This window comes from Azolla caroliniana, unplaced genomic scaffold (genome assembly GCF_043228905.1).
Source record: "Azolla caroliniana isolate FFs.n. ecotype wild unplaced genomic scaffold, voAzoCaro1.0.p SCAF_7, whole genome shotgun sequence".
In the NCBI taxonomy this organism is placed as follows: Eukaryota; Viridiplantae; Streptophyta; class Polypodiopsida; order Salviniales; family Salviniaceae; genus Azolla; species Azolla caroliniana.
The window spans coordinates 20,016,439-20,041,632 of NW_028230442.1; the positions used below are offsets into that span (position 1 = coordinate 20,016,439).

At 37.4% G+C, this 25,194-nt stretch overlaps 3 protein-coding genes and 1 pseudogene across 7 annotated transcripts; 2 read left to right on the forward strand and 2 right to left on the reverse strand.

Annotated features, from left to right (window-relative positions):
* Positions 1-1,050: 1,050 nt before the first annotated feature.
* LOC147862251 (CLK4-associating serine/arginine-rich protein) lies at positions 1,051-6,239 on the forward strand. Of its 2 annotated transcripts, none has more exons than XM_087322355.1 (13): positions 1,051-1,319; positions 2,635-2,673; positions 2,819-2,967; positions 3,102-3,177; positions 3,365-3,641; positions 3,751-3,860; positions 3,981-4,028; positions 4,138-4,362; positions 4,713-4,823; positions 4,950-5,089; positions 5,195-5,375; positions 5,833-5,883; positions 6,115-6,239. In XM_087322355.1, exons 1-13 carry the CDS (start codon positions 1,123-1,125, stop codon positions 6,134-6,136), a joined length of 1,626 nt encoding a protein of 541 aa, XP_087178481.1. In that variant the 5' UTR covers positions 1,051-1,122; the 3' UTR covers positions 6,137-6,239. The 2 variants fall into 2 exon arrangements, with proteins under 2 accessions (XP_087178481.1, XP_087178483.1); XM_087322357.1 differs by having other exon boundaries at positions 1,209-1,319; positions 2,635-2,740.
* A 2,258-nt stretch (positions 6,240-8,497) lies between these two features.
* Positions 8,498-12,346, reverse strand: LOC147862252 (GroES-like zinc-binding alcohol dehydrogenase family protein). The gene is made up of 6 exons (XM_087323006.1): positions 11,988-12,346; positions 10,155-10,263; positions 9,470-9,561; positions 9,089-9,347; positions 8,851-8,994; positions 8,498-8,739 (listed from the first exon to the last, which is right to left on the reverse strand). The coding sequence occupies exons 1-6, from the start codon at positions 12,329-12,331 to the stop codon at positions 8,617-8,619; spliced, it is 1,071 nt and encodes a 356-aa protein (XP_087179132.1). The 5' UTR covers positions 12,332-12,346; the 3' UTR covers positions 8,498-8,616.
* Positions 12,347-15,553: 3,207 nt separating this feature from the next.
* LOC147862253 (pentatricopeptide repeat-containing protein At2g13600-like) lies at positions 15,554-18,365 on the forward strand. 3 transcript variants are annotated; one of them, XM_087322695.1, is made up of 2 exons: positions 15,554-15,802; positions 15,897-18,365. In XM_087322695.1, the coding sequence occupies exon 2, from the start codon at positions 15,898-15,900 to the stop codon at positions 17,404-17,406; it is 1,509 nt and encodes a 502-aa protein (XP_087178821.1). In that variant the 5' UTR covers positions 15,554-15,802; position 15,897; the 3' UTR covers positions 17,407-18,365. The 3 variants fall into 3 exon arrangements, with proteins under 3 accessions (XP_087178821.1, XP_087178820.1, XP_087178822.1); XM_087322696.1 differs by lacking the exon at positions 15,554-15,802 and having other exon boundaries at positions 15,891-15,971; positions 16,064-18,365; XM_087322694.1 differs by having other exon boundaries at positions 15,554-18,365.
* A 2,214-nt stretch (positions 18,366-20,579) lies between these two features.
* LOC147862254 (microtubule-associated protein RP/EB family member 1A-like) lies at positions 20,580-24,508 on the reverse strand (annotated as a pseudogene). Its single transcript, XR_015530025.1, has 8 exons — positions 24,225-24,508; positions 23,144-23,212; positions 22,972-23,058; positions 22,745-22,851; positions 22,373-22,593; positions 21,736-21,827; positions 21,357-21,470; positions 20,580-21,258 (listed from the first exon to the last, which is right to left on the reverse strand). The product of XR_015530025.1 is annotated as a microtubule-associated protein RP/EB family member 1A-like (transcript).
* Positions 24,509-25,194: the final 686 nt, after the last annotated feature.

Consider the following 25,194-nt stretch of genomic DNA (forward strand, 5'->3'; position numbering starts at 1 on the left):
TGTGTTGAGAAGGGCAAACGACTCATAACTAATTGCCAACTACCCTCCCATGTCAGAATAAGCTACCGGAGCAAGAAGAGGGGGGGGGGGGGATTGTATTATTTACTACAACTACGACAACACACGACACTATTCACGACATTGCCGCCACTAGAGGACCCTGGCTCATAACATTTTGCACGAGTGGATCTCGAAATGACGGAGGAACCTTTTTCTCTATCGCCATTACATTCAACACTATCACGACGAGCGAGAGAGACACTCTCACGATCACGGACCACGATTATGACTACGATACGAACACTATATCAGGATGTAGCCATTGCAAGAGGGACCCTAGTGTTCTCGAAATGAGAGAACCTTCGCTATTGCTGTTACGACGACGACCGTGGCCAAGACTATTACCATTACCATGAACGGGGCTAGGACCATGATGACCATGACTAAGACTATTACCATTACCATGAGCATGACCAAGACCCTGATGACCATGACTAGGACCATGATGACCAGGACCATGACCAAGACCATGACTAAGGCCATGACCATGATGACCAAGGCCAAGACCAAGACCATGACTAAGACCATGACCATGACTAGGAGCAGGACCATGACACGAATAGGGGTGCCGCTACTGCTGCTGCCACCAGAAGGCATTAGCGAATGAATGAAAAAGAGAGTTACATACTTATGTTACATGAGTGTTGTGTTGTAACTTGTATCATGTAATGTATGTATATGATGATGGTATGATGATGGTATGATGATGGTATGATGATGGATGGATGGTATGGCATGGATGATGATGGTATGTCATGGATGGATGGGTGGGGGGGGTGGGCATCTTTTGAAATTCATGGAATTTGCTCATTTCTTTGCAGTTCTGCATTACACTGCTTTAGGGTTTCGTCTGTCGGCCTGCGAGCTCTGCATTTCTAGGGTTTCGGCTTGACACAAAGCCAGCTCTGCTTTTCATCTGTTTGTTTGTTTTTTCCTCTCCTTTAGGGCTTCTTCGTCTCTGCGGAGAGCAAAGAAGGAAGGGAAAACACAAGAAGCAAAGGAAGATCTGTGCAGAGAGAGGAAGAGAGAGAGAGAGAGAGAGAGAGAGAGAGAGAGAGAGAGATGTGGCATGAAGCGCGAAGGTCTGAGAAGAGGGTCCATGACATGATGGATGCTGCTCGGAAGAGAGCAGAAAGGAGAGCAGTTTTCCTCGCCAAGCGAAGAGGAGACCCTCAGCAATCCCTGCGCCTCGTCGGTACACGCTGTCGCGTCCACCACGATCCTTCTCTCTATCAAGCAACTCAAGAACAACAAGGATTGTATGGTTCTTTCTTCTTCCCATTTCTTCATTAGATACACATCTATTTATATGGTTTTGTTATTGTTATGTCTTCTCTCTTCCGTCTTGTCTTTGTTTTCATTAGAAGTGGCATCGGTATGTTCCTTTTCTTCATTAGCAATCGAGTCAATGTCTGGCTTTATTATCATTATCATTGGCATCTCTAGCATTGACATCTCTAGCATTGGCATCCGCATCTGTTTTCTTGTAAGAAATGGCATTCGTATGCTTCTTTTCCATTAGAAATGACATCCATGTACTCCATTTCTGATAGAAATGGCTGCTGTTGGCTGTCTTTTCGTCTAGCTGATTGATCTGTACACAATATTATCCATGTAGAAGTAGCATGCTTCGTATCTGTCTTCCTCATTTTACTTACTAAACTTATAGATTACACATGATATTATGCATCTAGAGACTTTCAAATTTAGTTGATTGATTGTCCCATCCTTTAAATTTGAAGTCGGAGGTAAGTGCAGCAAATCATGAAATTTCAAATCTGGATATGGAAACTCAAAATTTTCTAATTGCTTGATTAAATATCTACATAATTTCCAACAGCACACCCAATCACATAAAGACTCGGCACAAAAATTTGTCAATATCTCCATGAAGCATCATGAGAAATGATTGCAGGCGCTGGTGAGAAACTTTTGTAGACCTAAATTGCCCCAAAGTTCCTTCAAACGAATTTGAAAATTCTCAGGGTGGGTTGAATTAGTCTTAATAGAACATAATCAGACAAGACGAGATTGTAGAAACACTGAGGTAGAAACCAATGTATCACGTATCAATGGGTTGAGGCATTTCTAGCTGGAGAGAATGCTCAACAGTTGTGTTCTGTTTTTCCACTATTGAAGACATTGAAACATGGCAACCATGCCCATAGAGAAGATCCATGCAATGAATGACTGAAGATTGCGGCAATACAGTTGCAGGATCCAGTTGAATTAAATCATCTGATTTGTAGACTCCTTCATGGTTGAATTTGTTGGCAACCCATGAACGAAGAAAACTATCGTGGCTCATGTGTACCTTATTTGGTGTCAATAAGTGATATGATAAATATCTGCTGTCAAGAAGTTCATATCATCAATCTAAGGTTGTTGATTGAACATGCAGCCCAAAGTAAAATGCATGATAACAATGTAACATCAAAGACATCATATATTTCAGATGCTAAATCACATCATCCATACATGTAACATGAATAATATCTTTTTGTTATTATTTCCATATATGTTCTTGCTTCTATATTGTTAACTAAATGGGTGTTAATGTTGATCCTTATGCAGGATTCCTTGGAATGGCAAGCAAAACAATCTTATTGACAGGTGGTGAATTCTGTCAGCCATTTTCAAAAGATTGTCATACTTATGCCTTGGGTTAATGTACTCTCATGTGAGTTCACCATTGGGACATATGAGACATGCTAAACATAGAATTGTGTTAAACTAACACCTGAAAACTATGATGCAGGTTTGATGGAAGAGCTCTGCTTGATTTCATTCGAGAGAATGATGGAAAGTTTCGTCCTCAAACAGAGAAGACAGAGGAAGAAGAGGAATTAGAGGAGCTTGTAAATTTTGAAAGATATAGAGATCTTGTGAAACACAGACGCAAAGGATGTATGTATTGCTGAGTTTCTCATTGAGAGTCACTTACTTTTATTGATATCATGATTTTATGATGAATTCAGGTAACCTTTGATCCTTCATAAAGTTTCATTAATTCATTGTGATTCTTGCGTACGTGCTTTCAGTAAATGATGAGCAAGGGCTTGATGATGTTGAACAAGAACTTGAGGCCAAAGCAGTGGCACCATTCATTTCAGACAGGTCAAACTTCCTTAAAATCATTTAACTTGATGGCTGAGAGTACAAAATATAATCTAATCTAAAGTGTCTTCACTGGTGGTTTTGTTTTTTGTTTTTGAAAATACCGCTGATAAATCTATGCATTCAATTTTTATTTGTTATGATGGTGTCAACCTGATGTTGAAATTTTCTCTCCATATTCTTACAGGCAACGCGCTGCACAGGCTGTTCAGCCAGGCACAGGGACATATGCTCAGGTTGCATTTGCATATGATGCAGATGCTAAGGAAGATTCTTCTGACAGTGATGGTTTTGATGATGACGACGAAGAGGATAGTAGCAGTGAAGATAGTGAAGATGAAGAAATAGAAGCCATTGCAAGGCAGCATGGAATAAAGAGGTTTAATTGGCTTCTTTATACGGACCGAAAGGCTAAAGAAGATGAGAAGAAACAGAAAGAGGCTGTCAAAGGTGATCCTACAATGGTAAGACAGGCGAAATCTAGTATCTTTTTTAAGGTTTAGCTGTGAACAAGTGAAGAACTTAGCATGCTGCTGTGTCATATAAATATTCTGCGTTATTTGTTTACTGAAGAGGAAATTGAGTCGTAAGGAGAGGAGGAAAGCTTCACAGCAAGAGAGGGAGAAAGAAAAAGAAGCAGGCCGCATCACAAGTAGCCGCTTTTCATACCATGATCCATACAGGTTCTGGAGGCATTCTTTTATTGGATTTATGTTTTTATATGTTCTTTCTTTTCCCAACATCAAAAGTCTTCCTCGGCATTCTGTTTACTGTGAATAATGTAGACTTTGCATTTCTTATAGGGAACCGAGGGGCAGTCCAACATATGATGACTATTCAAGATCTCGGAGGTTGGTTAGTGTAGACACTCATGCTTCAATGGGATTGTTATCTTTGATATGCCCTAAGTATCTCAAAACTTCCAGTACATGGTTTGCAAATCTCTTGGTTTTGTTATAGGGGAAGATCTAGATCACGTTCTCATTCACCCTCATTATCGAGGTCAAGAAGACAAGGTTCTTACGAGCGAGGTCGAGAGTTAGAGAGCTCATCAAGGAGATCAAGGTCGAAGGCATCGGCAACAACAAAGATAGAGTACATAACGGAATTTGGAAGCACGGCTGAGGCTACAGTGGGAACTGGTCCACCGTTATCACCTCCTCAACTTGACTTCTCAATTAACCGGTCGGAGCACTGGCCCTTTAAGACATGCAACGATCATAAGTTGGCCTCACTTTTTGCACTGATGGAACTGCTTCATCTGGTTCCCCAAGGCAGGTGTTGGGGTGGTCTTGGGGTAGGTTGGGCATAGGGCTCACTATCCAGCTAGTTAGTTGATGAGCCTCATTTATAGGGTAGAAATAATTGCAACCATAGTTGTAAATCTTTGCAGTTAGTCTTCACCATGTCAACAGTCTCGTATCTTGAATGCTTTTATGATGATTGTGGAAGGATTTGTCTTAGAAGCTGCATGCGTTACAGGAGAAATGTTTTGTTGAGGATTTTCTTTTATAATTGTGTCAGTATTATTTCAGGCTTTCAGGTGGTAACAGGATCCTTGAAGCCCTTCATAATGATCCGGCTGCATTAGTTGGAACACCTGCTGAGAAGGAAAGGAGTGTCCGTGAAGTAAAAGGGCCTGTAAGGTCAGGAAAATCACAGAACTAGTTATGGCAAACAAGAGATCTGAATATTAAAGCCTTGTTTTTTTAAGAGAGATCCAAAATTTATACTTTGATGATTAATCCTCGAGTCTTTAATTGTGAAAGCAGTGCCAGTTCTGCTATTGCAAAGCTTAGTAAGCCTGTCAGTGCTGGTGGGCTTGCAGCAAAAGAAGCTCCACAAGGAGAGAAGAAAGAAACTCCACAGGAACGCTTGAAGAGAATAATGAGCAAACAACTTAATAAGCAGAGTATGTTTCTGGCCATAAATTCCTTGTATTCTAGTAAAATATTAGCGATTTTCTACTCATGCAAAAGATAAATCTGACTTTTTTCTTTTTATTTCAATTCTACAGTTAAAAAAGACAGTGTTACAGAACTAGCAAAAAAACGTGAACTAGAAAGATTGCGACAGGAGAAGCTGGCAGAAACCAGGAGAATTGCTCAACATCGCGGAAGAAGTCGAAGTCGGAGTCGGAGTCGCAGTCGCGGTCGCAGCCACAGCCGTAGTCGAACTCGGAGCTACTCTCCATACAGGTATATAGATGATAATTGAACAAAGGAAATATACATCATATATGGGCAAGAGCATCACATAGAAAGTATTTTCCTTCTATTTGCATCAAGTAGTTTCATCCCATATAAGAAAACATAGAAGAGAGAAATAAATCTAGTAACTCCTTTAGAGTTATTCTGCATGTGGATTCTGGACATTATGTGCAGTTAATATAAGCTCTTTTTTCGGCAGAGAATTGTAAGCACTGTTTTTTTGGCAAAGAGGATTGTAAAGTGCTGGTTTATGGCAACGAGAAATGAACAATATTATGGTATAGGGTAGAAACTATTGTTAAAATTGGCTTAAAGAAAGTGCTGGTTTTTGGCAAAGAGAAATGAACAATATTATGGTATAGGGTAGAAACTATTGTCAAATTTGGCTTAAATAACCATTTGATTGTTGGTTTTTGCTTTATTGTCTCCTTTTTGTCTCTTGCAGATACCGTCGGAGGAGTAGAAGCCCACCTAGGAGCCATCGTCGCTCACCTTCGTAAGTACATTAATTAGTGTGATAGTATGTCCTGGTAAATTTTGCCCAAATATTCTTGTGGTTTCAAATCGTATGATTGCTGATTTTTTGTTTAATGGTCTTTGATGTGATCCATGTCAGAAAAATATTAATTTTTACCATATCCAGATTTTGTGTCAAGCAAGTTATCTCTTCAATATGATCTTTAACTGATTCGATGGATTTAACTCATTTTTCATTGTTGCTTTGCAGATCCCGAAGTCGAAATTACTGAGTTCCTGATTTTTTTCTTATGGCATTTTGGTCTGAACCAGAACACGATTGTATTTTACTTTGAAAAGTTAATATGAAGGAATGCACTTTTTTAGTTGTGATAAGCTTGCTTTGGGCAGTGTTATGGTTCTGCTTGTTGGTTATCTAACTTGTCACCATACCACTTATTTTTCTAGTCTTCTTTCCCTTTGCAAATTCTATAGCACCATCTATTAGTAATTCATGTTCTTTTCATATGATATGGCATTGTTATACATTCATGGCATGGTCGCCCCATTGACTCAGATTGTCCATTTTTCTCATCATTTTGAACTTTATGTAATGTTATGTAATCAATGCTGCTGGTCAATAACAGACTTTTCAATTGTTAAACACAATTTGATGCTAAAAAGGCCATCATGCGATATTTAAGATGCACATATATAGATAGTGTTGTTTCTCTGTAATATTAGTTGATTGATGCTGCTGGTCGATAATAGACTCCATGTTAATCTTGACTAAAATTTGATGCTAAACTCTCAAGCTAAAACATTGTGTCATATTAACGTGCACATTTAGAGATGGTGATGAACATGGACATTTGCATGTTTTGCTGTTACATTATATATTACAGTTGCTTGTCCAATGGATTGCATGGGTTACCTGGTTAGAACAGAAGCTATGGTATTTTGTAGCTTTTAAATTTCAGTTTTTTAATTTTTGGATGTGGTATTAGTGTCCCAAAGGGTAAAGTCTGAATCCAGGCTCTATCTCGTTACCTGAAAGCTGGAAGCAAATAATTATTGTGCCCCTTACATAAAAGCACGAAACAGGTAATGGTTGTGCCCCTTGCATTGAAGCTTGAAGCACATGATGATTGTGAATGTCCGAGAATGGCTTCATAAATAGATCGAGTAAAATGTGTGGTGGTATGTGGACCCCCTCCATGAGTTAGGAATGTATTATTGGATGAATTTTAACTTGAGAAGATACAAAGTAGAAAGATTATCAGCAACTCCTCGTACCTTGGGTTGGCTGTGCAATTAGTAGAGCAAGAAGCCTCATATACCAAGTAACTACTTGCATATCTAAAAGGCCCTATACCAACCTTCAAGGAGCTTGTTGGAAAGTATGGCAATCAGCAAGCTAAAAATATATTCCCTTTGTCACCAAAAGTAGCAATCATCGGCAATTCAGTTGTATGATATCTGCGAGTGACTGATCGTATTTTTTATTGCCAATCATCATTTTCAGTTTGCTGGCAAGGACCACATTTCTAATGGTTTCTTCAAGAATGGAGGTATGCATGCACACTTTCACCCATGATCATAATGGTGTTGTTTACATGCTCATAAATCTTTTTATTTGTGATTACCACTATCCAAAACTACAAATAAATATAGGGAAAATGCGAACTTGTTTTGGAGGGTTATTCTTCACTCGGAATGTTACTGCGTAGATGTGGGTATGCTCATTGGTTGATTATGGAGATGCAATTCCCCCTTGCACATATTGTATCATTGAACATTTCTTGTTTCTAAGAATACCTCGGGAATTGTTGGCTCATTCTGACTTTACAAAAGTCCTAGATATTAGTAAATGATGACCAACATTGTTTCTAGAATAAAATCTTATAGGTTCCATAGACCTATAACTAGGTGTGCAAATGTTTGTTGTAGCAAGGGCTAGATCAATTAGATCATTTGTGTGCCTTCCCAATTCCACACTTTATTCCAAGAGTTAAAAACTTGCTACATACATATACAATGATATTTTTCTTTTGCGTCTGTCACTCTCACATCAAGGCATTGATTATGAAACTATTGGGTTTGGCACATAGATCTTCATTCTCATGCTCTTACACTTCTTATTACTCTTCTCTAATTCAGAAGGAATTGCATTCTAATTACAGAATTTCATGATACCTTGCTTCCAACTTTTATGAAAGGATCATTGATCAGGTTCATAGAACTCCAATGACAAACTTCAAACAAATGCAAAACATGATGAGATGACCAACAAGTGCTTATGATAGGCTCAAACTTGTGCAACATTTGTCTTCAATGATAATTCGTGAACATGTTTGCTGCCTTAGAATCTCATTGGACTTGAGGTCAAATAAATTCTTCATGAAGATTATGGATATGAGTTCCACATCCTTTATTTATTGTTATAGAGAGTACCTTATATAAAGTCCAGAACAATTATGGAGGCCTTCATATCTAATGTTATTGCATTCTTTAATTCATGGTGTTGCCAAGAAATAAAGAACACAATGCATAATTTACACAAAAAAGTTGTTCATAATAATGTTTGTAAAGTCTTGCAAGAATTATATTACATAACAATTAAGGTAAAGGGTCAGGAGCTTATTAGATGCATATTTTGACTTGACAAATTTCAAATTTATTACCATTTATTTCCAATTGTGTTTACATAAAAGAGAACATTGGGAGATACTAGATCAAAACAGATAGTTGGATCAGAATTGTTATTCTTTCATTATAGCCTAGATGTACTACTACTGCTTCCCAATTTGTTTCGCTCATCATCAATTCCTTCGAAAACAATGGCCACTTTACCAAGAACTTTTCGTTGTTCAAGAACAGTGAATCCTTCGTTTGCCTGGGATAGTATAAAAAACTCAAAATGTCAACATTCTTCTCTTACCAAATCATCATCTCTAAGGCAGCAAAACATTTCTTCATTCAAGTCATCAAAGTCTAGAAACTTAACCTGTGAAAGTGGAAACTTGTGAGAGACATGGACGTTTATAAAGCCCTTAGAAAACCATGAAAGAAGTTCATTCATAGAATCTCGCCATACATTGTGTTGGTGTATGAAATAGCTACCCCAATATAAACCATGGATTGTAAGATTCTATCAAAAGGTTCAGCCAAAGAATTTAGTTGTAAATTAGCTCATTACTACATTTCTTACATGGAATTGGACATCAGGTACTCAAATAGTTTACCTTTACAAGTGCAATATTTGCTGGAATCGGTGGAATCTCACCGCTAGCAAATCCTATAATGAGGATCTGAGCTCCCCAATTCAGGACTTTCCAGCTATCTTTGAAGAGTTTCCCACCGACAGGATCGTAAAGAACATCGACCCCCATGAGGCTTTTACTTTCAAGAAACCTCCTTATGCTCTGGATAAAGGAGCCATCTGAAGGATCAATGACAATATCTGCCCCAATCGATCTCAAAAGATCTGCTTTTTCTTTACCCCTTTTAATTTGAAAGAGAAAATTTTGATGCTTCAATCACATGCATACACATTATAGATGCACATTCACAACAGCAAACATAAATTTAAGGAAAAAGTATCCATAGTATCATTAGCTTCGAACCTTGCAACGGCAATTACTGTTGCACCGCAAACTTTCCCAATTTGCACTGCTGCAAGACCCACACCACCTGCTGCACCAAGGACTAGTAGTACCTGATGAGATCATTAAGAAACCCATGATAAAATATAAAAAACCATTAATGTTAAAAGTAAGAAATGTGATGAGTGCTCTAAGTACGAAAGAAAACCACAAATGTGTAGAAGTGACAACCTATTGATGTCAAGTTTTCTCTCAATTCATTTTATGTTCTTTCATTGTTTTGATTCATATTTATCATCTATGGAACAAGAAATTAATGTAGGTAATGTAGTTACAGTACCCATATTTTCATTGCTCTATATCCTTTGAAATGTATACCCCATCTTAGGGAAGGCAAGCATATGGCATATACTCCTTAAAGAGCTCAAATGTCTATGATGTATATCCCCAACTAATATCATCTAGTTATAAATTTGTATCTAAAAAGACATCAAAATAATGTTTGGATACATTTCAAGATTTAAATTATATGACCCTTCATTCGAATTTATATCTCAAAAGGCATCATTATAATAGTTGAATACGCTTCATGATTTAAGTTACAACACCCTTTATTCAAATTTATAACTAAAAAGGTATCATTATAATAACCGAATACACTTCATGATTTAAATTTCATGACCCTTGATTGATTGAGAGGTTTAACCTGTCCAGACCGAAGGTGAACACGGTGTGTAAGCGCCAAATGAGAAGTGCCAAAAGCAACCGGAAGACCTGCTGCCTCGATTAAGTCACAGCCATCAGGCACCACAAAGCTGGAAACGCGAAAGGAATCAAATAATGCATTGATGTGTTATATATGTGGAAACACTGGACATTGTTGACACTTACATGCTATTATAAATGTCTTAATAAACCAAAATGAAGAACAGTAGAACTTGAATTTATCTTAAATCCAGAAGCAAGTAAATGAAAAGTTAGAAGGCCTGTTCGATATGCCAGACAATTTATTTAGTTCGACAACAAATGCATGAAGAATGCTCAGACATAGATGTGATAGAATTAAGTATCTATGTTAATGGCTCTTTACCACTTAATCATATTGTAAAATGGTTATTGTTCTTATGGAAGAAAAAATGTCTGATAAGAATCATGATTATTTCCTTCCTGCAGGCTACCTTTCATCAATCCTTGAAGTTTCTATACTTTGGATATAATCTCTTATATTCAAACTATATAGCTAGTACTTCACATTGATGATTGTGTTTCTACACTCCAGAACTTAGGGTTTTTTAAATTTCGGTATTTATGGTTTAGTTTCTACACTTATGAACCTTCTTTTTGCAGTTTTTTTACAAACCAAAGATAATAATATCTGTGGTTATGTTTTTATTCTTACGATGTTATCCCATAAAAACAAATTATAATTCTATTGGCATAGAAGGCTTGTACTATTGCCTTTGATGCCTAAGGTTTTATACTGAGCATAATATCCCTTAAGAAAAAAAACTGTTATTAAAGTGAATGAATTAAAGACACTTGGGGTTTAGGGGTTTACTAAAGTTACAAAATGAAGATGGCCATTCTTCACATAGAACGCCTCTTCACATAGTTGTACTTCACATCTATGGCTCTGTTTCTATACTCAACAATATATATGAATATATAATATTGAGGCTGTGCTTTTAACTTGGAAGTACACTTTGAATCCAATGGATTTCAATATTGTGGTCACAAAAGTTGTACAAAATCAAATGATATATTTCAACAGCGAGTCAAATAAAAGTTTTATCTCGTATCAAATTAGTTTATATAGTGAATCACAATATATTTTTGGATTAAAACTAAACATCAATAGTGAATCACATGTTTTTTGAAATGAAACTAAAAATAATTAGTGAATAAAGGTCTACATATAGTTTATATTGAATCAAATTATAAATAATCTATAAACCAAATAGAAACTTCATATAGGCTACAATCCAAATAGAAACTATATATCGCCTATATTTCAAGTTGAAACTATATGTGGCCTTTTTATTTAGAATCAAAACTAAATAGCTGATATTTGGAATCAAAAGCATACAGAGCATGTCTATTTCAAGTCAAAACTATAGACAGCCTATGTATTTAGAATCAAATACACAGCCAGAACTATACACAGCTTATATATTTCAAATCAAAACTATGCAAAGTGTATACATTCTGAATCATAATTATACACGTGCTCTCTATATTTCCAATCATAACTATACATAAATAGACAAACCATATATTTTGAATCAAAGCTATACATAACCTATTTATTTGGAATTGAAACAATGATCCAAACAAAAAATCATATGATATTGTTTGGATCAAAACCTTAAACTCAATTGTGATTAAAAAAATAAAATCTCAATTAAATTATAAATAAATAAATACATAAAAACAAATTGAGTATAAATCAAACAAAAATGCATAAATAAATTTGAACCACGAAAGAACACAAAATATGATATTTTGGGTATGCAAATTCAGAAAGAGCAAACACACTCACAGTTTACTTTCCGAGATAACATGCTCCTCAGCAAACGAGCCGATTTCACCAAGGCCACAAACTGCGTCTCCAATCCGAACCAGAGAAACTTCCGATCCGACTTCTTCAACGATGCCACAAAAATCACTCCCGGGGACGAAAGGCAGCGTGTGCTTCTCTTGATAGGATCCCTTGATCGAGAGAAGAGTTGCATAGTTCAGGCTCACAGCTCTCACTCGCACCCTAACATCATCTGGCCAGAGCAGAGAAGGTCTAGGATGGTCTTCATCGATGAACAGGGGAGAAGCTTCGGATGAGAGAGGGATTGTAGGGTCCCCTAAGGCTCGGCAAACCAAAGCTCTCATCCTTGTCTGCGTACTTCTGCTCTCTTCTTCAAGTTACTCTGTTTTTATCTCTTTCACCTGCGCTTGCTCTGTTTTGCTTCAATTGGATATACATACATATATCTGTATAGACTGTATGTATGTATGTATGTATGTATCATATGTGTACATATACATATACATATGTATATGTATACATACACATACACATACTTCGTGTACAATGGCTACTTGTGCATCGAGCCTTGCCTGCTGGTACATGATTTTTTAAAAATAAATAAAAATAAATTAAAGATATCCTATCTTTAGTGTAATCATTTTACAAAATTTACATTCTATGTGATTGGGGGGGGGGGGGGGGAACAACCATTTCAGAGGTTGAAAATGCCAATAAGGAGTACCACAGTTGGCACATGGTTGCATAAGGTGGGCGCATCCTCTAGTTGTGCTCGCTGTCATTTACAAGTTGAAACTCGGAAACATTGTCTATGGGACCACACTAAGTCTCAACTGGAATGGCAATGCTCCCTTAGAATATTTGCTAGCTACTTCCACCCCCCCCCCCCCCCCCCCCCCCCCATCGGTATTCACCTGGGAAATGGTGGTTTGGACATCACTTGCCCGCTCTATTTTCCATTACGATGCTGAATCCATGGACCATGGTTTCACACTAACTCTAGAAGTGTTCGTGTACTTCCATCAACGTCTTTGTAGTTTTTAGGGATAAGGAAGGAGGTGCAACCACCATGGGAGATATTGAGTAGTACTATTACATATAACATCTAGAAGGCTCGATGCTCTCTCCTTTTTCATCAACGTCTTTGTAGTTTTTAGGGATAAGGAAGGAGGTGCAACCACCATGGGAGATATTGAGTAGTACTACTACATATAACATCTGGAAGGCTCGATGCTCTCTCCTTTTTCATCAAGTTAGAGCCTCACCAATTGAATTGGTGCTAATATTTTGGCTAGACATGATTCATACTTTGAAGGGTCGATGGGATGGTATTATTGGAGACTTAGATGATAAAGGTGCTCATCGCCATCAATTTCTTACTTTGTGGAAAGCTACTCCACTTTTGTCCTCGAAGAATGACACTTCTTTTTGCAAATGTCAGCCACCAAGATGGTTGTTCCCTCTGTCAATCACTTAGGAATTAGAACTTTGTAAATCGTTTAGACTAATGAATGGATATCTTTTCAAAAAAAACAAAAAACTAGCATCCGAATTGTCTACATCACGTAATAGCCATAGTTGGACCCATTGGGTTGCATTGGGATGTGCATTTTGTGATGTCTTCCCTCAATTTGGATGTAACTGTCTTGCGACGTGCTACAATTTTAATGTACAACCATATCTAACAAAGTCTTCAAGGTGCGGGTCGCCACATTATTCAATGGATTGTAGAAGACTATTGGGATCGTCATCTTCTAAGCTAAGCATCCATGCTGATTGGACTGTGCCACATCTTCTTCCAAAGCACCCAATGGCCCACGTGCAATGTGGGTAGGAATCATAATCTCACTCCAACATACAATCGAGGATGTCGTCCACCTTGGAGCTTTGCTTGCCAAGTTGCACCCAAAGTGAATCAACGATCTAATACCTACTAGAGACCTCTTAGGGGTAGTGTATATTCTATCCACATGTTAAATAGGCTTATCATCTATTTGGATGCCATCTCCTCCCCCTGCTTGGCACAACAACTGCAAATCAACCTCAAGCATTAACAGTAATAGGTCTAGTCTTCAACATACAAGTTGGAACTTGTTTTTTACGGTAAAATCAACATGTATTACAAATCAAGGGCCACAATCGGATTTAGTGTACAAAATAACTGTTTCCAAAACACAGAGGCATACCTAACTAACATATTACCGGTTGTCATGTCCCATGATCTTGTGGCTTTTCTAGTTACTCCAAGGTGGACAGTTCCAACATTTGGTGCTTCCTCATTAGAATATGATGTAATCTCCTAACATTGGGCCAGTCCACCTCCTTCCATCGAACTTTGATTTTTGCCCTTCTCGGTTTAGTTAGTGTTGATTCAAACGGTTGGTTCTGTCCGTCACCATTGGTTGATAAACCACCACCATCTTCGGATATCACAATCCCGTGCGTCTTACATTGAAATATTGGAGTTTGGAATCAACATATTAGTAAAGCCATACATTTTAAATGTCACTAATCTTGAGATTCATACTTACATAAGATTCATATCCAGCAACAATCTTTAACTTGAGCTTCTCCTTTCGTTGATTTGTATACTGCCATCTTGTCATGTGTGAATTTGGCAATGAATTCTAACTCTTTTCCAAGTTTAGAGTTCTTACAGAGTGGTATGGAACTGGTTAGTTGCTCTTGTCTTCAGCTTTCTCACATATGATCGATGAGTTCTAATGTAATTTACCTCAAGATCCAGTAAACGCTTTATTGACTGTTGCCTTTCGTAGTTTTTGAAGAATGATGGGTCACTCTCATACACAACACATACACAAACACGCACGCACACGCACACGCACATGCATACCCATACACATATACACACACGCACACGCACACACACACACACGCACGACGCACATGCACATGCACATGCACATGCATACCCATACGCATACGCATACACATACACATACACATACCATACACATACACATACACATACACATACACATACACATACACATACACATACACATACACATACACATACACATACACATACACATACACATACACATACACATACACATGCACATGCACATCCACATGCACATGCACATGCACATACACATATGGCACATGCACATCCACATCCACATCCACATCCACATCCACATCCACATCCACATGCACACAGACACATGCACATGCACATGCACATGCACATGCACATGCACATGCACATGCACATACACATAATGCACATCCACATCCACATCCACATCCACATCCACATCCACATCCACATGCACACAGACACATGCACACATGATATACATATACATATACATACGTGGATACATACATACATGATACACATACGCATACGTGGATATACATACATACATACATGATACACTTACGCATACGTGGATATACATACATACATACATGATACACATACGCATACGTGGATATACATACATACATACATGATACACTTACGCATACGTGGATATACATACATACATACATGATACACATACGCATACGTGGATATACATACATACATACATGCTCAGACAGGCCCATGTTAGCTTCTCGCATGAATACCCATGTCTTCTCTGTTTCTGCTCATCTCTTCACAATTAGCAGCCATGGTGATTCAACAAAGCTTCATCAGAAGAAAGATTATCCGATGAATCAATGCATCATCACTGATTCGTCAACTGTCGACATAAATCAAATACTTTCATCGACACCTAACTTGGCCTCTTTGGCCTATTGTATCAGATTGTGTGGGGGCTCAAAAGACGTTTCCAGTGGTAAGATAATTCATGAGTACATTAAAAAGCATAGGTTTCATGCCAACAGATACATCAGTAATTGTCTTGTTCTTATGTATGCTGAGTGTGAAAGAATGGATGATGCCCAAGAGGTTTTTGATGGTATTTCTTGTCCAAATAGCTTCTCATGGAGTATACTAATCAGAGGGTACGCTCAAAACAATAGATTATGTGATGCAAAACATGTGCTTTATAGTAATCCTAATGCCGATACTATTGCTTGGAATACTATGATTTCAGCATATGCCCAAAAAAGAGAAGGAATACAAGCATTTGATATGTTTTGGGAAATGCAAAATAAAGGTGTAGAACCAGATATGGTTACTTTTTTATGCATTTTTGAGGCGTGCTCTAGTTTAATTACTCTTGAAGAAGCACGTGAGTTTCTTATAGCTTTTAGTAAGAGCAAATACTATGAAGATATCACATTGAGAACAGCCCTTGTGAGCCTGTATGGGAAGTTTGGAAGGATTGATGATGCAAGGATGGTTTTTGATGGAATGTTGTATCATGATGTAGTATCATGGAATGCTATGATCGGAGCTTATGCGCAGAATGGCCATGATAAGAAGGCTTTGGAACTTTTCCATCAGATGAATGGACATGGTATAATGCCAACACGCATAACGTTTGTATCAACTCTTGATGCTTGTTCAGGTCTTCGTGATCTTGAAGAGGGATTTCAGTTTCATGCATATTGTGTTCTCCTTGCGTATGAAGATGATATTTCCATTGGAAATGCTTTGGTTAATGTGTATGGGAAGTGTGGGTATTTGCATGAAGCTATAGATTCTTTCAGTAGAATACATCGGCACAATGTGGTCTCTTGGACGACACTCATGAAAGCTTACTTAGATAACGAACAGGCTGAACAAACACTTATTGTATTTTGGAAAATACGCCTTGACGGCATAAGCCCAAATAAAGTGACATTCATTTGTGCTCTAGATGCGTGCTCGAACATGATTTCCCTAGACAATGGTCTAAAAATACATACTGAGGCTGTGAATCATGGTTGTGAGGATAATGTTTTAGTTGCAACAGCTCTTATTGATATGTACGGAAAATGTGGTCTTGTAAAAGATGCAATGAATGTATTTAGAAAAATAGGACAACAAGATATCACATCGTGGAATGCTATGCTAACAGCATGTGCAAAGAATGGGCATGGTGCAGCGACCCTTACTCTTTTCTATCAGATGTACAAAGATGGATTTACACCAAACACTGTATCTTTTATTTGTGTCCTTACTGTATGTAGTCATATGGGTTGGGTTGAAGATGGAAGGAGATATTTCATGTCTTTGTATAAGGAATTCAACATGAGGCCCACACTAGAGCATTGTGCTTGTATGATAGATGTTCTCGGAAGAGCTGGTCGTTTGGAAGAAGCTGAAGATTTAGTGGATACTATACCAGTTGTGGTTTTGCTTTCCATCTGGACGAGTTTGCTTGCTGCATGCAGGATTCATGGTGATGTGCATCGAGGTTCACGTATTGCTAATTATTTTTCTGAATTTGATGAAATGGATCCAGGATCGTATTTGTTGTTGGCTGATATTTATGCTGCAGAGAGTGGCTGATCTATGGAAAAAAATTGCAATTATTATTGGAGTGAAGACTTGTATACCTAGAGTGGGGATTTGTTCCATGTATAGAACAGTGATGTGGAGTATTCCTAGGGTATTTTACTCAAATTCTAATTAAGAACCCATATGAGAGCTTAAGCAATAAGGCATTTACTACCACTTGAGTGTTCAGTCTCTTTCTAACACTTTCTCTCACGTTTTACTCATTTTCGAACTTGCCACTCCAGAAACTGGTATTAGACCATTTTGAGAGTGTTTTTGTCAAGAGCTGTCAGAAAGGTGGTTTCAGCGTGTACAATAAACAGCTTCAAGTCTCCAAGAAAAGTTTTCGTCATTGTTATCGTCTGACAGAAGTATGAATATTTTTATGCCTTGTTCATTTTCTACTTCTATGCCATGCCTACAATCACAGGAGACTTTCCTGCCTCCCAACTATAGTGACATCCAGCCCCAGCACGGTATCACTGTGGCTCTCTGGAGCTTCAAGACCACTTTATCCTCTTCCTTGATGGTGCCCAATCCTTAGGCTGCCCATCCATGACCCATTCAGTCATCATATTTGCCGACCTCATCCTCTGCAAACGCGGTATCCTCACTTCTTGGCACTATAGCCATAGTATTGCCATCTTCTCTGATGCCGCTATTAAAACACTTCAGCTAGCCAGACTTGAGAATTATCATTTACATGTGGTGGAAAAGTTGTCCGACATTTTCATTTGAATGGGAAGAAGTATAAGAGGGTTAAGAAGAAGAAAAACTTCAACATCCTCATCGACATGAGAAGAAGCAAAAAAGAATAAAGAAGAAAGCGAATATCAAGAAGATGAAGCAGAAGATTATTGTTACCACTATCTCTATCCCCCCTCACTGCAGCACCGCTTCTGTGCAACAAAAAAGAACAATATTAGATTCTTTTTCTTTTCCCATGAGGAAAAAGAATATCTTGCATTTAACTAGTTTTGAAACAGCAACACCTTCAAACAAGACCACTTTATTCAATTGGGGTAAGTGCATTTGTTTCTTTTTCTTTCTTTTAGAAAAACATATCTTTAAATTTCTCTTCTCTATTATGTTTTAAAACCCATGTGCGTCTTGAATCTTTCAAATCACTTCTATTAAATCCTGTGCCTCATCATCAGATTTCTGTTCTTATGCCTTGTCAAAAGAATTCCCCACAACACATGATTAGTTTTTTACTTAATTTCCAACATCGGTAACTTTTTGCCTCTTTTCTCACAAGTACTTTCCATACGTGAGAGTATTTGGTGTCTTTGACTCATCTGTGGTATTTTCCCATCATGACTCTTTTGGCATCACCACTTCTTGATACTGACTCAGATTTCAACATCATAAGTTACGATGTATTTTGATCTCTTGGCAATTAACAAGTATGACAGCATGAACTCAGTATTCTAGAAGGTCTAAATGATGTTCTCATTCAAAAGGGCCAAGTTACACCTATGACCAGTAATCAACCAACCAAATTGGAGGATGTTATCATCCAGTATTATTTATTCAGATGCACTTGAAAGGTGAAATTATGATAGTCTTAAAAAATCTTGCCTTATTCTGTCCATTCTTCTTCTCATGGTCCTGTTCTCTCTTTTCAATGTTCTTTGTTAAATTTTAGAAACATACTCCAACAAACATGTATATGGCTGCCAATTATAAAGTGGTGAAGTCTAATGGTGTAAACTCACCTTGTACTCCATGAAATGTTAAGAAAGAAGATTTTTTATGTCTATGAACAGAAACCTTTGTTGAGAGGTCAGCGTACGAGAATCAATCCAAAAAATGCTTGAAGTGAAAATCTAATATTGCAAGGGTATGATTGAGAAACTCAAAGAAGAGAATAATAAAAAGAAGAGAAATCCTCAAGTCTAGTTGAATGGGGTGTTAGAATCTTAGGATTGATGGTCAATGTTGGTTCAATCATTGAGGGGGCTTTGATGTTCTATGATCTATGTGTGTGTGTGTGTGTGTGTGCCAATATCAATCTTTAGACAGATAGTTGCAATGTGTCTATCAGGAATAATATAGTTTGGTTAGGCACAATCTGAATCCAAAAACATAATGATATGGCTATAACCTGGCACACAGCAGAATTGAAGAAATATAGTTTGGTTAGGCACAATCTGAATCCAACAACATAATGATATGGCTAAACCTGGCACACAGCAGAATTGAAGAAATATAATTTGGTTAGGCACAATCTGAATCCAAAAACATAATGGTATGACTATAACCTGGCACATTTATCTCTTTGGGTACCTACACAGCTTAGAATGGAGTCCCGAAGATGTCCAATTGTACATTGACCTTAATGAAAGTGCTGAAAATGAACAAGCTTATTTTCTGCCAAGTGATCATCATTTATATGTTACCAATATATACAATGGAGGTGAAGGATACTGGAGTAATTCTGATAAGGAAAAAGATCAACTTTTGTGAGCATCAATCCTCCATGAATTATTGTAAATATAAGGTAATATTTTATAAATAGAAAAAAGGATAATCTAGACAGCATTTGCTCAGATTTCTGGAATCCTTGTGTTCCTCAAAGAGGAAGTTTGCAATGTATAACATAAATTTAAGACAACAATTTGATATCCAAACTGTCCAAATATGTAGGAAAATGTCCATTGATATGCAAAAATCTAATGTTTGAAATGTCAAATAATCCCCATTGGGATGGGAATTACATATACACCTAGCTTTAATATCTCTGCTTAATCTTCTCCCCATCGACATGAAAATGCAGTTTCCTTCTTGAAACTAAATTCTCGAGGAAATGTCCACCCATGCCTTCCTGCATATGAAGCAGAGACTATACACCTTCCACATATACAAGCAGCAACTATATTCTCAAGGAATCCTCCAAACCTTGCATAGTCTAGCAGACACTCTATTCTAAATGCACACCAATCATGCGAAAAAGGAGGTATGCCAACATTCAACAATGTGATATATATAATACAGCATTCAGGCATTCTCTAAAAACTCTCAAAACCATTGGTTGACCATCCATAGTGCGCTATCATGGATCATGGATCCTAGATGGATAAAAGACCAGTTTTTTGGAATGCATAATGCCCATGGAAAGAAATTTTCTATAAATTAAAGGGCAATTAAGTCGATCACCTATCGATACAATATTGCACAGTTCAAGATATCCCAGGTTCATAATTTCAATCTTATTTATGGATCCTGGAAAGATATTGGACCTCTTCAGTTCCTCATTGCATGTAAGTTAAGCAATCAGGTTCAGATCAAAATAAGCTCAAAATTGATAGAAACAAAGATTTTGTAAAACCAGTTTGAAACTCATCAAACAACAATGCTGTGTCAAGTAACACTGTTAATTTACATAAACTTGTTTGCCTGGTGACTTGGAAACACCTAGCTCATCTAGCCTTCCAAATGATTCAGTCAGTTAAGTTCACTGTACATTGCATGCAGAGGACCCAATAGGGAGACTTCCATCTGATCCTGATGAGATATTAGAGTTTTTCAAACATGATTTCCTTATCAGTCTTCATTGAGATATGACAGTGATATGTCATTGCATGGCAGTACACCATTCATTTGATTACTCTAGACAGCAATTACACTCATCGGAGAGCTTGTCTGTAGCATGTCATTGTTGATGGGAGATCAGGCAAACACTGCCCTTTGCTGTTTTGCAGACAGTATTTCTGCAAATGGCCCATTCATTTCTGTAGAAATGTTCCCTGAATTGTTAGCATCAACCTCTTGTTCACCATTTCCTGCCAAGGTATGTGCTGCTTCAATAATGAATGGATTGTTATCAGTTGCATACAGAATCTTCTGTACAGCCACCACAACCTGCGCTATGACAAAACTCTGGTAAGCACATACAAGTCCCAAGAATCATTAGAATTGGACTACCTAATGTATCAGCTACAAAACATATTAAAACTCACAGGAAGGTTTTCAAGATCGGGGTTTTGGCACATAATTTCGATATCCCTCAGTTTTCCAAAGTAAAAATCTCTCTCTTTCTCAAGATTGTCTAATGTGAGCTTCAATTCTGTAATCTGCAGACATTTAGTAGAAAAGAAATCAGGCTTTGATCAATGCATTCATCCATCCTTAACATAATCGTATTTTATGCATTTATTCCAAATCTACTTTTTACTTCACTTGGGTCCTGAGATGCTAAATCATTGTTCATGGGAAACCTGACATTCTATTGATTATGGCAATAAATGTGACTGAAATAATCAGTTTAAGGTCTCCACTCTTCCTAAAATGAACTGCAATGAATGCTTAAAGATGGCATTACCAGAAAATCAAATTTACCTGCTCATTCAAAACCTGCATCTGTGATGAAGAAGAGTAGCTAGAGAATGAGTGTTGCTTGGCTAGTTTATTTCCTGCACGCCCAAAAATCACAAGAAAATTGGGATTTATGAACTTGCAAGCAGTTACAAAGTATTTTTATCATCCAGACAATAGAACGAGAATGCAGACATAATCCATAGGAAGACAATATCTAAAATATGAGATAGAGGAACATATTTCCACATCCTTTGTAAGTCCAAATTATTGGGGCCCCAAAATATTACAAACAGAACCGTTTCCCTATCATAATCTACAACTCTAATGCATCAACATATTTCTATATCCTTTTGAATAGAGTTATTATTGGAGCAAATAAGGAAACAATTCTACACCTTCACTGCCAACAAGAAGATATCACTCTTTTCATTTGACAGTTCTAGACTCCACTAATGTGTGACGTTATCTATGCACAAAGAGAAAGGCAATAATGACAGATAGAATGAGCTCTACAATCAATTGTTCTCTATCTACTACAATGCGGTTATTTTACTGGTATCAAGACCTTACTGAGGCAACAACAAATGGGAGAAAAAATTTATTTTCAAAATTGAGCACACAAACATGCATAAATACAACAGAATTAACAAGAAAATAAAGGTTATTGAATTTTCAGTGCCTGTATTTCCGTCCGTTGTCTCTGTAGGAGATTGAGGGCCAACATCTGTGCGGTACATAGATGCTAGTGAAGGGTTTGGCGCCAATTTTGAAATTCCAACTGCAGCTTTTACAGATGAAGCCTGTGACGCAAAGCCCCCTGCTTTTCTATTTGCTTCCTTCCCTCCTTTACATAGCTCTCTTCTTTCGAGCGCATTATATCTGCACAAATCACAAGAAGTATTTTTTTCTTGATATTTAAATATCATCCCTTTCTTTAACCCTAATAATAACCCTCTCTCTAGAAATTTTGATTTTTTGAAGTCAAATTTCTATGACATACTCTTGCTTGAACCTTGAATATTAAACTTACCTGTCATAGATACCCCGATTCACTGAATCACAATAACGTTTCAGCCACTGCAGAAACTCTAGATTATCTAGAGGCCGACCTTTAATGAGTTTATTGACTTCAATGTGCTGCACAACCCATCATATAGTTTTCCTCATTAAAAAGACATGGTATATAAAACTAAAACACGTCTAATATGAAGTAGTTGTTACAAATTGCTGCATAAGACAAGATAAAATTGATACTACCTTTTCTAGCTTCAGCTTGGTAAAAACATCTTGTAGAACTTTGTAATTTTGTATCTTGTCATACTCTGTCTTGGCATCATAGTTGACCTATGTTTCAACACAGGAAAACAGTAAGACTGATAAGACTGGGATGACTTTAGCAGGAGAAACTAAGTTCATATAGAGAACATACCTTATGCATTGGTACCACGCCTGGATGGGTAGCATCAATAAGTTGACATTGAACTGCCCCTCCTGCTGCCTGAACCAATGTGTATCAGAATATATCAACATAAACAATCCATTCATAAAATAATACTGATCACATTAAAAGAGATAGTTTACGCATTCCTCTCAGAAGCTCAATAGTAGTGTTACAATCTTCAATGTTTCTTAGATGGTACAGTGACAGGCTTCCTTTTGATGTGCTTCTATGTAAATGAGAAAAAACGGGGCTAAAAAATCTTTCCTTTTCTAGTCATGGCAATGTTAAGTTACAACCATTGTACACAAAAAAAACTCACCACCCAGACAAATTTGCTGGTACTTCCTCATAACTTTCCTATGATTTCATGCAAAAGAAGGGAACAGAGTATGCAACCAGATTACCTTAATTTCGTTCATGAAAGCAAAATTGATCGATCGGAAACATTGATAAATTGGATCAAAATCCGAAACACAGTGTCTACTGAAAGTGGTATTTTTCACATAACATGCCATTACTTAATATGTGAAAAGGGATCTTCACTAACCGTAAATATTTACATAGGGAACAAAACAAATTTTGAAGAGAGTTGTGGTATTCTCTCATAACACCAACTAAAATTCATGCATGAAACACTCAATCGATCCTAAATGTTTAAAAAGGAAAGAAACCTGGAATACTCTTTTGAGACTTTCCATTCGAGATGTGATATTTTATCATAGCATCCCATTTTTTCATAGAACACAATGTGATTGGAAATAAGCGAGGAGGGAGCAAAACCGAAAATAAACTTCTAGAATTTGTATTGTATTCCGATAAGTTTTTGATATTTTCTGATAGCATTTCATTATTTCATGAGACTCGGACCCAATCAACAAACAATAACAAAATCCAAAATAAACTTCTAGAATTTGTATTAATTTCTGATAAGTCAGTGGTATTTTCTGATAGCATTCATTATTTCATGAAACTCGAACCCAATCAACAATCAATAACAAAACCCATTAAATTCCAATAAATTTGTGGTATTTTCTGATCGCATTCCATTATTGTGAAGAGAAGAGTTCACCTCTTCCACTTTGGATAGATTGAGATGAAGCGTGGTATTGACCCAAGAGAGTATTTCATTTCTTCCCACAAAATACGCCCCATCCATCATTCCAATGTTGGCTCCAGCCATTACTCCTCCACCTTTCTTCTTCTTCTTCTTCTTTTATGTTCTATTTTCTTGAATTGTTTCCTTTTCCTTCTTCTTTTTTTCTTCTTCTTAGAGATCTGGATTAGCAGAATCGATCCAAAAGCATGCACCCATTACGACAAGGTCTGCAGATAAATCAAATCAAGCAATATACACATGTCTTATAACTAGGGTTTGCTTAGATGAGAAAGGAATAGGAAAAGAGAAGAGAAAAGGAATGATTTTGTGAGCATTTAACCTGATATTGAAGGGGTGGGTAGATTGAGAGACAGAGATAGTTATAATGGTGCTTCAGATCAGGAGGAAGCACTACCTTGATTCCAAGTATACATGAAGAATGCCTTCCTCTGTAACTTCTTCTTCTTCTTCTTCTTCTTCTTGTAACTTCTTTTTTTGTGTACACACAATTATGTATATTAATTTTATGTTTTGCCACTCACTCTACTCTGTTTCTTTTTTGTTTGTTTTCTTTTATGAAGTGAGAGGGAGAGATACCATGTCTTCTTCTCCCCCAACCAACCAACCAGAGAGAGGCTAGGCTATGGCCAACTCCTTTATAGGGTAATGGAAATACATATGAGGACCAATCAATGGTGCCCTACCTGCCTCTCGGACCGTTTCTTGCCAGAACCAAAGTCCGAGAGTCACACACACCACGGAGACATTGTCTTCGGCACGCGCTACAACCACACAGGCTTTTTGTCGGCCATCTGCCAGAACCCGAGAGACACATACACACACACACGAACCATGCAGACATTGTCATAGGATGACACACGGTACAATGACACTGGCTCGTCTGCCCATCTCCTGCTACTGCTTGTCCAATGGATACATATGT

Excerpts from the sequence above, each read along its gene's own strand:
- LOC147862253 (XM_087322694.1), top strand. The coding sequence starts at position 15,568 with ATGTTAGCTTCTCGCATGAATACCCATGTCTTCTCTGTTTCTGCTCAT.
- LOC147862252 (XM_087323006.1), bottom strand. The coding sequence starts at position 12,331 with ATGAGAGCTTTGGTTTGCCGAGCCTTAGGGGACCCTACAATCCCTCTC. Across the intron at positions 9,348-9,469 it reads ACAGTAATTGCCGTTGCAAG|GGGTAAAGAAAAAGCAGATC; the intron begins GTTCGAAGCTAA and ends TCAAATTAAAAG. Across the intron at positions 8,740-8,850 it reads ACAAGTTTCCACTTTCACAG|GCAAACGAAGGATTCACTGT; the intron begins GTTAAGTTTCTA and ends ATACTATCCCAG.
- LOC147862251 (XM_087322355.1), top strand. The coding sequence starts at position 1,123 with ATGTGGCATGAAGCGCGAAGGTCTGAGAAGAGGGTCCATGACATGATG. Across the intron at positions 3,178-3,364 it reads GCACCATTCATTTCAGACAG|GCAACGCGCTGCACAGGCTG; the intron begins GTCAAACTTCCT and ends ATATTCTTACAG. Across the intron at positions 5,376-5,832 it reads CGGAGCTACTCTCCATACAG|ATACCGTCGGAGGAGTAGAA; the intron begins GTATATAGATGA and ends TGTCTCTTGCAG.